The sequence below is a fragment of the Colletes gigas genome, unplaced genomic scaffold (genome assembly GCF_013123115.1).
Source record: "Colletes gigas isolate AHSC1104 unplaced genomic scaffold, ASM1312311v1 Colletes_gigas_Sc00033, whole genome shotgun sequence".
Lineage (NCBI taxonomy): Eukaryota > Metazoa > Arthropoda > Insecta > Hymenoptera > Colletidae > Colletes > Colletes gigas.
This window is the reverse complement of record NW_025106662.1, coordinates 1976080-1988831: the sequence shown is the minus strand read 5'-3', so window position 1 is coordinate 1988831 and position 12752 is coordinate 1976080. Positions and strand designations below refer to the sequence as shown.

Sequence of the window (12752 nt, the reverse complement as noted above, 5' to 3'; positions counted from 1 at the left end):
TTTTCTTTTTATTAATTTTTAAGTAAATGTTTTTAAAAAATCCTTCATTTTTGCTCAAGGAATGTTTTTTACTGTTTGATTAATAACAATTTTTATTATATTGAAATTGATTCAACATTAACGATTGAATTGCAACTAAATTAATCTTAAATATTTTTGTTATATCTTTAGCTTCCTAAACACTTAACACAAATAAGTGCATTTTTTGAATAAATAAAATTTTATTCAATTTTTCCCTAAAATTTAATCTAACTTTTGTTGTAGTTTTTGCTTAAATAAAACAGGTACTAATGATAGCACTGCAAACACGCACAAAATTAGAATACTGTTCCAAGACCATGCGTCACTAGAAGAAGTTAAATTTTGCAGCGTCTGACCTGCTTGTATTGCAACAAAAGATGGGGGAGCAACTCCAAAAAATGTGCCTATAGCAAAAGGTGCAAGAGGTACTCCAATTACGGGACTAGCTAGATTGATGAACCAATTTGGTAGTAGTGGAGTTATCCGAAGAAACAACATATAATTAAAAAGGTGGTGTTTGTGTTTTTTTACTGTTTGCATCCATTCTTGTGCTTTTTCTGGGAAGTATCTAAAAAGTAGTTTACGCCCCAGAAGCGATGACAGAAAGTAACAAAGTGATGCTCCTACTGCACTGCTGGTACATACTAGAAATAAAGCTAAAGGAAATGGAAAAAGAAAGCCAGACAGGATTGAGAGGAAAATGGAACCTGGAATAGCAAAAGTTTGTAAGCTGAATTCATGTTAAGGAATTTTAGATTATTTTATAAATTACACTTATAAACAACTATAACTTAATGTTCAACTACGAAATGCATTCTAATAAATTTTGAATTATTCCAATTTTAACAAAAACTAAATCTATAGCATTTCATATTAACTCTTCCACTGTGGCATATTTTAATCAAAAATATACTCCTTATGCGACAAACATGCTCAGTTTCTTTAAATTACTTTGTCTCCTTAAGTCTTTGTAGACTTACAAATAAAAATCTTGGGTATAAGGCTATTATTTGATAACATATCTATATGTACACTATCCACAGCAAAAGGGTTAAAGATATTAAACGAAATATTTAAGGATACAAAATATATGTAATAAATAATCCAGCTAGTACTTGGAAATAATAGAGGTCTTTATAACGACTTAACAGTTTACCCAGGTTTTTAGCATCTTCAATATGTAATGGTAACTTCAAGTGTTGTCTTTCATTTCTGAAAGAATAAATAGCAAATTTATATGTTTCTATTAATGGAATGTGTTCATTTTTTCTTACTCTGCAAGTTCTGGAAAACTAGTATACACATAAAACATTGCCGATAATGAAGTAATAAAGATCACTGCAACTGTTAGAATAGCTTGCTTAGTTGATGCTTGTTTCAAGGAATCTGAAAATATGTTTAAATGTTTGTTAAAGTATTAGTAAACATTTGATAGTATTAAAATTAAAAAAATGTAAGACGTTTCGTTTGCTTTAGATAATGTTTTCAATTGAAATAGGTTAGAATTTGAAATAGGAGATAAATATTATTTATTTATGAGTATGCAAATTTTAAATTTGATTAATAATGAAAATGACAACGTTCGCTACATTTATTATTTTCATTTTTAATATTCACTTAACAATCGATTAAATTTTAAAATTCGTTTTAATAGAAAATAATAAGCACAATATTACTTCAAAAAATCGAAGATTACTGTCAGAAAAATATATTCTACAATAGTTTTCTCACCATCATTTTGCCTTACTCTACTTTCCGTTTTCATATCTGTATACTGACACTGTTCTACTATGAGTCAAATTCCCAGAAATTCAAGATGGCGCGGGAGTAGAAAAAAACGTTTACTTTTTCGTACAGTTTCCTCAAATTTAATAGTATATGCTCGATCCTAATTACATTTAATATTTAATAATTGTAACACGAACAACTCTGTACATGATTTTATACATTCCTTATTGGGTGTCGCGGTATAAAAGATTAGACCAGTGCAAACCAGTGTTACCAGATTGCACACCGGGTGCACTGGTGGGGACCCGATGCCTGATGGCTCGCTACGCAGTATTACCAGATTTACCAGACCCGAGAAGTCCCGAGAACCAGTGTGGCCAGATCGGGCATAATTGAGTGCATCGAAATCGACAACAGTGACGACGAACTTCCTTAGCGTCTAACGGAATGGTGGGGATAGCAGGCATACACTACCGCACGAGCCACGTGTACGTGAGCTCGGCACTTCGCACAACTTCGGCAAATCGATAAAGAACGCTAGTGTGAGCCTTTCCTTCTTGCTCTTGTAAAAGACAAAACAACTGAAATACGACCTCGCGATAAGCGGCATACGATTCCAAGCCTCGACTGCCCCAGCATTTTTACTTTCCGACCTATATGTAAGGTATAAGGAAATTTATAAAGTATTATAATGAAAAAAAATTATGAAATTTTTTTTAGCGGAAATACACGTTTTAGGACCCCCTGATCATATTGTGACTATTGAAAAAAACGATATTTTTTTTTGTTCCTATGCTATTAACATGAATGCATTAAACGACTAAGTGAATTTCAATAACGAAAAAAATATTTCGAAATTTTTTTTTAGCGGAAATACACGTTTTAGGACCCCCTCATCATATTGTGACTACTACAAAAAAACATATTTTTTTTTGTTCCTATGCTATTGACATGATTGCGTCTAAACGGCTGAATGAATTTCAATGAAACTTAACATTTAAGTTTTATGTTCTCGTTTTAAGGTCTCATTATATTTTAAGCGTGATCAGCTCCCATATAATGATGATTATACGTTTTTAGTTTTATAATTATTTCGATACATACACATCATTTGTAACAAATTTTTAAAGCGATTTATATAAATCTTAAGAAGGATTAAGATCAAATATATTTTTCTCCTATCTTTCCTAGACAGGAAAAATTAAACGAAATCTTATGCCTTGCATACCTACCTAAACCACATAAAAAACGTATTCCACAAATATTTTAGAATAATGTTGTTCAAAGCAGTCTTACTCGTAAAGGGTTAATTAAGGGTTAATTAAAATGAAAAACCACTCTTAGCCAGTACCGTGCACGCTACAGAAATAGATTACTACTGACTTTTCCCACTATGTTTTTTAATAACCGTATCAAATTGTTACACACAATCAAATGTTATATATTTGACTTAACTTTACATAACAAAATAATTGTAACGATAGGTAAAAGAATAACGTGCACGCTACCGTTCAATGGAAACCACGGGAAGGTGGTGGTCACTTCCATCAGGAGGGAAATGTAAAAAATTGTTATTTCTTTGTAACATTATCACATGGCATATATTAGAACGTCTATATTCTTCTTTCCTTTTTTTTTGATTCCCCTCTAAATTCATTTCTGCAAAATGAAATATATTAAATTGACGTCTATATACTGCTATTCATTCAATAGAACTTTATTTCTAATTATTGCCTTTTAAAAACCTATGGGAACTGTGCTATATATATCTACGTCCTTTCTTCGTCCGGGCATTTCAACGGCCCATCGATGCGCGAGCAGTATAAACAAAACACTATCGCCACGTGCTCGAGCCACTGCTGTTTCTCTTGAGTCAGTTGAATTCGGTCGACGAGGACGAACATCAGGACAAATTTAAAGGTACGTGCCGTAGGTCATTCTGAGATATTTAAATTGAAAAAAAGCTTTCGCGTAATTTCTGTAATTTTCTGTTCTTTCGCTTTTCTGCTTTTATATCACGGAAACGGTTGTGAAATTGAAGAATAAGTGTAAGCGCGGTTTTTTATCTTCATGGATAAATGATCATAGGTTTAAATCATGGATACGTGCAGTACCCCATGATAGAAGTCGTTTTTATTGTACTGTATGCAATAAGTCTTATTCTTGCGGTTCCTCAAACGTGTATAGACACGGAGAATCTGGGTGTCATAAAAAGAATAGTACTTCTAAAAGGACTTTTATGCCTCAATGGCTTGAGAATGATTATTTCAAGCCATGGTTGCATAAAGTCGACGGCGACCCTTATTCGTGGTTCCGTTCGGTTTGCAACAATCAATTTTCATGTCGATTATCGACGATTTATAATCATGCAGATTCTCAGTGTCACATTGGGAATTATAAAAAGAGTAACAATAACGCAGACAATTTGAATAATAATTTTACGACGCAATCCGAAGAATCGCCTCTGTCGTTGGATGAAAGGATAAAATCCGCGGAAATCAAATTTGCCAAATTAATAGCCGAAAAAAATATTCCGTATCGAGCCGCAGAGACGATTCTTGAAGTTTTCAAAGACATTGGGCAAGATCCTGATGTCTTGAAACATATGTCGTTCGGTCGAACAAAGTGTTCAAATATTATATCAAACGTTTTGTATCCTTCAGAAACAAAACGTATTTCTAGTGTTTTACAAAACACTAAATTTTCTATTTATATTGACGAAACATCCGACTCGACCAACGAGAAATGGATGACGTTTCTTGTTCGTTATGTTGCACCCGAGACTTTGGATGTTCGAACGGAATTGGTAGAATTATTACATCTTGATGCCAGAAATTGTGACGCAGATAATTTATTTAAAACATTCGAAAATGCCATGATAGAAAGAGAAATTCCGTTCGAAAATATTGTCGCGTTGTCATGTGACAACGCTGCTGTCATGACAGGGCGACACTCGTCCTTTATGACAAAGCTTGCAACAAAATGCAGGGACAAATTTTTGACTGTCAGCTGTCCGTGTCATCTGTCTGCAATGGTAGTGCGCGAAGCGTGCAATACCATTCCAGACATATGCGAGGAGTTGTTACGAAAAGTAGCAACTTTCATATACAGTAGTCCCAAACGTTCGGCTATATTCCGCGAATTTCAGCAATGTTTTCAAACAACCGACAGAAAAATTTTAAAATTGTGTTCTACGCGATGGTTATCGCATTATACATCCGTAGTTACACTTTTAGAGAATTGGGACTCTGTATTGCTTTTTTTGCAAGAATTGACAATAAGCGAGAAATCAGAGTCCGGGGAACGTCTGTTAATCTCGATGCAAAATCCAGAGGCCAAAGCATATCTTTATTTTCTAAATTACGCTCTTGAGTTTTTTTATAAATTTAACATTTTCGTTCAAACTCAAGAGACAAGAATTCATTTGCTTCAAAAGACTGCGGCAGAACTTTTATGCGATATATTACGCAATTTTCTGAAACCGCAGCTTTTGAAACACATGGATTTAGTAAGAATGATGAATTTTTCTGTAGTCGAAAATCAACTTCCATTTGATAGTATAAATTTAGGAACAGAGTGTCTTAATTTTCTGCATCAACTGAATGCAGAAGGCAAGTCCGACATCGTAGAAACCGTAAGGAAAAATTGTTTAATGTTTTATATTACAGCTGCAAACGAAATTCGTCATCGATTGCCAATCGATGACGAATTTCTTAGCATGTTGTATGTTTTTGAACCAACTTTTATATTAAATGATACAAATAGAGACATTTCCTTCAGAAATGTTCTCTTAATCGCTAAGAAATTCGGCGGTTTCGACGAAGAAGGACTGCAAACAGAATGGTCAGTATTGCCTTTGGAATTTACAACGAAAGGTAGACAGACGCTTATCGAGATGAAATTCGATGGTTTCTGGAAAACAATTTTATTAACGCGAAATTTGGACTATAAAATTAAATTTCCTGAATTGATGAAATTAGTAAATACAATTAGATCACTTCCAAATTCCAATGCCGATGCAGAAAGATTGTTTTCCATGTTACCTGACATAAAAACAAAGAAACGGAATAAACTTTCTTCGGCCAGCGTCAACTCTATTTGCGTTGTGAAATCTTCGTTAAAGGCGCAGAGGGAAAACTCTCAACCCATGGAGGTAGATGACGATCATCTAGCTCTATTGTATTCCAAAAATTTATATCATAGATTTGCTAAGAAGCAAAAGTGTAATTTAAGATTAAACGCAACATATGACAATAACTTTGAGAATTTTCCCGCTACGTCATATGACGAAAATTAAGGTACCGATTTACTACAGAGCTTTTCTCTAGAGAGATTTTTCTCTCCAGAGAAAAGCTCTTTAGTAAATTCGTACTATTAGGCTGCAATGACAGTATAAACGTTTTCATGCGACGTCGCGATAGACTGGTCTTGTTACGTCAACGGTACCGTGACGTAGGCGCAACAAGGTGTGATGCATGTATGTGCCATAACGTTACGCGATAGCGCTTACACTGCAACCGCAGTCTTGTTAGTGATGTCCAAAATATTTTTTTTTGGACATCGCTAATATGTAAATAGTCGTTCAATTTGTCTCGCGTTGTTACTTTTTTTACGTATTTCGCTTGCTGTAAATACTATTCTGCTTGCTCTAACTATCATTTTTTTTCTTAATTTATTTGCTTATATTTTGCCGTATATTTTTAGTTAGTGAAATTGCTTGCTGTAGATAGTGTGGCTATGACGTAGAATGTCGCGCCTTGTTACACTTACGTCACGGTACCGTAAGAGCAACAATGCACGACATAACGTGCCAGCTTAATCGCAAACGTCCTATCCCGACATCCCATCCTTTGGAAATGTAAACAATTATATCTTTTTTCCATTTTTATGGCTCGTGTGTATATTAATAAAAATTAATGCATTCACGAGTTAGTTTTTCATTATATTGTAATTTCATTACATTAATAAAAACATTTTAATATACGGCATGTGATAATGTTAGAAAGAAACAACAATTTTTTACATTTCCCTCCTGATGGAAGTGACCACCACCTTCCCGTGGTTTCCATTGAACGGTAGCGTGCACGTTATTCTTTTACCTATCGTTACAATTATTTTGTTATGTAAAGTTAAGTCAAATATATAACATTTGATTGTGTGTAACAATTTGATACGGTTATTAAAAAACATAGTGGGAAAAGTCAGTAGTAATCTATTTCTGTAGCGTGCACGGTACTGGCTGAGAGTGGTTTTTCATTTTAATTAACCCTTAATTAACCCTTTACGAGTAAGACTGCTTTGAACAACATTATTCTAAAATATTTGTGGAATACGTTTTTTATGTGGTTTAGGTAGGTATGCAAGGCATAAGATTTCGTTTAATTTTTCCTGTCTAGGAAAGATAGGAGAAAAATATATTTGATCTTAATCCTTCTTAAGATTTATATAAATCGCTTTAAAAATTTGTTACAAATGATGTGTATGTATCGAAATAATTATAAAACTAAAAACGTATAATCATCATTATATGGGAGCTGATCACGCTTAAAATATAATGAGACCTTAAAACGAGAACATAAAACTTAAATGTTAAGTTTCATTGAAATTCATTCAGCCGTTTAGACGCAATCATGTCAATAGCATAGGAACAAAAAAAAATATGTTTTTTTGTAGTAGTCACAATATGATGAGGGGGTCCTAAAACGTGTATTTTCGCTAAAAAAAAATTTCGAAATATTTTTTTCGTTATTGAAATTCACTTAGTCTTTTAATGCATTCATGTTAATAGCATAGGAACAAAAAAAAATATCGTTTTTTTTCAATAGTCACAATATGATCAGGGGGGTCCAAAACGTGTATTTCCGCTAAAAAAAAATTTCGAAATTTTTTTTTCGTTATTGCAATTCACTTATTGTTAGTCGTTGAGGAACAAAAAAAATGTCTTTTTTTCAATAGTCACAATATGATCAGGGGGTCCTAAAACGTGTATTTCCGCTAAAAAAAAATTTCGAAATTTTTTTTCAATTATGATACTTTATAAATTTCCTTATACCTTACATATAGGTCGGAAAGTAAAAATGCTGGGGCAGTCGAGGCTTGGAATCGTATGCCGCTTATCGCGAGGTCGTATTTCAGTTGTTTTGTCTTTTACAAGAGCAAGAAGGAAAGGCTCACACTAGCGTTCTTTATCGATTTGCCGAAGTTGTGCGAAGTGCCGAGCTCACGTACACGTGGCTCGTGCGGTAGTGTATGCCTGTTATCCCCACCATTCCGTTAGACGCTAAGGAAGTTCGTCGTCACTGTTGTCGATTTCGATGCACTCAATTATGCCCGATCTGGCCACACTGCCGAGAACTCCTCTAAGAGTAGTCCTATTTCCACTTTCACACACTACGTCAGATCACGTATACGTGAGCTCGTAGAGTTTTGGGAAAAACAAACTGACACTGACACTCGTCTTCTTTCTCGATTTTCCGAAGCTGCCCGAAGTGAGCGCGGATGCACTTCGCACTATCTCGAGGGAGTCGAAAAAAAAGAGAAATGTGAATTTTTCATCTCACTCTCTATACAATTGAAATCCGATTTCGCGTCAACGGCAAATAACTTCGAATCTCAACTGCCCAGACATCATTACTTTCCGACCTATACAGGCACATACAGGGTATTTGGCCACCCCTAGGAAAAATTTTAATGGGAGATTCTAAAAGCCAAAATAAGACGAAAATCAAGAATACAAATTTGTTGATGGAGGCTTCGTTAAAAGTTAACGTTTAAAGTTCCGCTCGTACTGGACTTTTTTTCTCGAAAATGTGCAAGATATCGGGGGTATATCTATTCATAAAAAATGATTGTAATTGACCCCTGCCGCCGAAAATTATTTCTCCAGAATGATTTGAAATTTTTAAATTTCGTTTAAAAATTTCAGTTCCTACTCGAATTTTTTCCTTAAAAGTGGGTAGAAATTCAGGGGTATGTGTATTCACCAAAAATGATTATAATTGAGCCTCGCAACCAAAAATAATTTTTTCTGAATGATTTGAAATTTTTTAATTTAATTTCGTAATAACTTTTTAACGAAGTCTCAATCAATAAATTGATATTCTTGATTTTCGTCTTATTTTGGCCTCTAGAATCTCCCATCGAAATTTTTCCCAGGGGTGGCCGAACACCCTGTATAATCAAAGTACCATAATTAAAAAAAAATTATGAATAATTTTTAAAAAGCATGGAAAATACGTACTATGATTTTGATTCTTTATTAATGTAAATATAAGGAATCTTTTACACATTTCTAACTCTATTAAATAATAAAGTGCCTCGAAATCTTGATAGTGCGTTTTGTAAATAAATTAAATTGATGAATAATATTTTGCAGGATATTATTCTAAAACATTTATGACATATGTTTTTAATGGGATTTAGAAAGGTATGCAATGTATAAGACTTCATTTAATTTTTTCTTTTTGTATAAAATTTAATTCTTCCCAAGATTTATACAAAACATTTCAAACATTTTTTTATAAATAACACCTATCTATCGGAATAACTAAAAAACAAAATCTCATATATAAGAAAAGTAAAAAAAATGGCTTTTCACAATAGTTAAAATGTAATCTGGAAATCCATAAAAAATTTCTTCGAAGTACGTGATATTAAACTAAACTGTCTTAAAAATTAAACAGTAATCGGAATCAGATTCTATGTATACATATTAATTACATTAAAAAGTTAGTTGGATTTCTGCATTTACATTAATCATTATCTAGTTTCAAGATTATTTTTAGTAATATTTTCTCAAGTTACGTAAAAAAAAGATGTAAAAACTTATTTCAAATATATTACTATTATTTTGTAAATATGCTCGAGTATAAAAACCAATATTGTATTTTACTGAACAATGTGTGAAGAATACTGATATGTAAATAGTGCAAAAGTAGATTCATAATAGTCATATAAAGAGTTTTAGCAAAATGAACTTCTGAATATATACTTGTAGCTAATTCAATCGCATTGTAATTATTCTATAAAAGCTATTATACTGAAAGTAAATTTTAATCTTTCATACAATAAATATTTAAATTATCTCAACATTTTTTTTGTCTCTAGAATAAAAATATTTATACCATGACATATCTTTTTTTAAATCTCACAATTTTTTTATAAATCATATTTTATGTTGTTAACAATATAGAATGTTTTGTATATCTGAAATATGTATGTTATCAATATATTTATATATTTTAAAGATATAACAAAATATTTACAATTGATTATGAAAGTTTATTTTTAGTTTCTTCAACATATATTTTTACTTGTTGTTCAAACTTTTGTCTGTTAAATTTATATTCTTGAGCTATATCTATCATTAGAGGATCATCAGGATTTGGATTTCCTAGTAGATGTTGTATAGCATCCAAAAGATTTTTCAAACCAATAGTAGGCTTCCAACTACCTTTAGGTGGCATGTTTAATAAATCCATACAAATACGGCCTTTATTATCAATGTTTGGATGATAAACAGGTGTCTTAAAAGTAATCCGTGGAGGTTCAAATGGATACTTCTCAGGTACATCAATTTCTAGTTCAAAAATGCCACCATTGTACGGGCTTCCACCTGGTCCTACAATTGTTGCGACAAGACTTGCAAAATTATTTGTCTTTGTATAACAACAAATTCCTTCTGTAGGATTACATTCTAGTTGTTTAAGTTCACGTTTTAATCTAGAGGACCTTTGCATTATGTTACCTTTAATAAGAAAATTTTATTATTTTAATTAGTAATTTCAATAATCATAGTCATACTTTCTCCACATTTGTTTCACATACGTTGAAACTTTAAAAACTTATAATTAACAGCAATGATGTTTTAATTATCTTTATCAACAAACTTGAACTTTTTTTTTAATTTCTTCATATTATATTTATAACATTTACCTGTTTAAATTCGTTTTAAATATGATTTTGTTTCAACTGTTTTGCTTCCAGTTGTTTTAGTTGTTATTTTTAATTTAATCTTTCGATTTGAATATGAATCAGTTTACACGAAACCACAGCCAATTCTAATACATATCAGTAGGGTGTAGCGATTTCAATGTTATTCCGCTAACTGGAAATCTAGCGCCATATATACATATGACATGTTCTCGCGCAACTTTAATACACCCTAGGGTACAGTGGGTTAAATAGATTTAGGCTATTTGAAAGTAAAGTCACCAGTCATTGAACTCCAATTACATGCAGGCATAGAGTAACATACAAGGACAACACTTTTGTTGAAATCTTTGATGTTCGGTATCCTAATTTCGGAGACCTTGAACCACTGATCTCTATATACCTGTGTTACGTCGGGATTCCGTCGGCATTGGTAAAAGAGAATTTCCCTAGACTTACTTGGCTTCAGAGATGCCAGAAAAGCACCGCCGGGTGCACACTCGCACATGCCAGATACGCGTACGTGAGCTCGTGGAGTTTCGGAAAGTCGACAAAGGCAAACTGACGCATGCCCTCTTTCTCGATTCTCCGAAGCTGCCCGAAGTAATTTCGGACCGCTTCGTGGGAGTCGAGAGAGAAAGGCTCATATTTGTCTTCTCGCTCTTAACAACTGAAATCCGACCTCCCGTCAACGGCATACGATTTGGATTCTCGAGCCGAGATTCTCGACTGCCCAGGCATTTTTACTTTCCGACCTATGTAGGCGCACATAAGCAAAGTACCCATAATGAAAAAAAAATGTTGTAAAATTTATTTTACGGAAATACAAGTTTTAAGACCTCCTGATCATATTTTAATTATTGAAAAAAAAGAAATTTTTTTTTATTCCCATGTATGAGCACACATATGTACATTATTAATACGATTTTTGAAAATCAAAATACTTTAAGATTGAAAATTAATAAATTAAAATGAGATTCCACTCTTTACCAGTATTGTGCATGTTGTGGCACTTTTCAATAAGAAGAGTTCTTACTTTTATAACATAAACAAAACAGTAGAATTAATAATTGCAGAAATTAATTAATAATGATTTTCCTCGATTGTTTTGAGATAACCGTATCAATTTGTTATGACGAACTAAATAGAACTAACTAGAAACAAAGGAAAAGTGATCCCGTTTGCCAGTTTAATACAAAGTATGGGTTGTATCTTAAATTTTAAAAGCACATAGTCGAATATTTTTAAAGGTACAAAACATAGCGTTTCATTGTAGAACAGTAACATAAGTTAGCAGGTAATGTCATAAAACTGTTTTTCTCAGCTATATCCCATTTTACCTGAAGTATAAGGTAAAAAGTACGAGCTACAAGGTACGACTATCCGAAAATCGTTCACATTTTATCAATGTAAATGAAGCGGCCTTTCCATCAGAGTTAAATACAAAATTTTGTAATTTCTGTGAAAACAAAACTTTCAGTAAATGTACGTGGTGCTTGAAATTTTTATGTTTTGACTGTTTTTGTGAAAAGTACCATCCAGATTCATGTACTTCGTACATTGAAAATAACATATGTTAAATGTAATCGGTTAAATTTAACTTTAAAAAAAAATATTCGAAGGTCAGACAAAAATATAATGTCATATTTAGTGTACGATTAAAATATGATTGAAAAAATAAAAAAAAAAAGTTCAAGCAGGGTTCGAACCAGCAGAGCAGAAGAAGTTCGGAACTTGCAGGCAAAGACCTCATCACTCACGCCACGCTGATTATTGGTGAACATAGTTCTATTTCTGAAAATAAGTACCTGTAATAACTTTAATAATATCTCAAAGTAAAACCTAACCCAAAACCTGGTACCATTCCAACTTTTCCTTGTTAGAAACGAGTTTTCAATTTGTCTTAGCGAAAATCGCAATCACATTTTGCACATTATTCTAAAACATTTGTGGTATTCGTTTTCAATGCGATTTAAGTAAGCATGTAATGTATAAGATTTCATTTAATGTTTTCTTTTCTAGAGAAGATAGAGAAAAAGTTTATATAATTTTTTTTATATAAAATTTAATTC

General features: G+C 32.6%; 2 protein-coding genes across 2 annotated transcripts; both read right to left on the bottom strand.

Annotated features, from left to right (window-relative positions):
* Nucleotides 1-59: 59 nt before the first annotated feature.
* Nucleotides 60-2073, bottom strand: LOC122402107 (transmembrane protein 41B-like). Its single transcript, XM_043404649.1, has 4 exons — nucleotides 1753-2073; nucleotides 1296-1407; nucleotides 1105-1233; nucleotides 60-751 (listed from the first exon to the last, which is right to left on the bottom strand). The coding sequence occupies exons 1-4, from the start codon at nucleotides 1784-1786 to the stop codon at nucleotides 244-246; spliced, it is 783 nt and encodes a 260-aa protein (XP_043260584.1). The 5' UTR covers nucleotides 1787-2073; the 3' UTR covers nucleotides 60-243.
* A 7958-nt stretch (nucleotides 2074-10031) lies between these two features.
* Nucleotides 10032-11139, bottom strand: LOC122402134 (ubiquitin-conjugating enzyme E2 T-like; the record flags this gene model as incomplete). The annotated part of the gene is made up of 2 exons (XM_043404699.1): nucleotides 10684-11139; nucleotides 10032-10495 (listed from the first exon to the last, which is right to left on the bottom strand). A coding segment is annotated over exon 2 (456 nt), but the record flags the coding sequence as incomplete, so codon positions are not given.
* Nucleotides 11140-12752: the final 1613 nt, after the last annotated feature.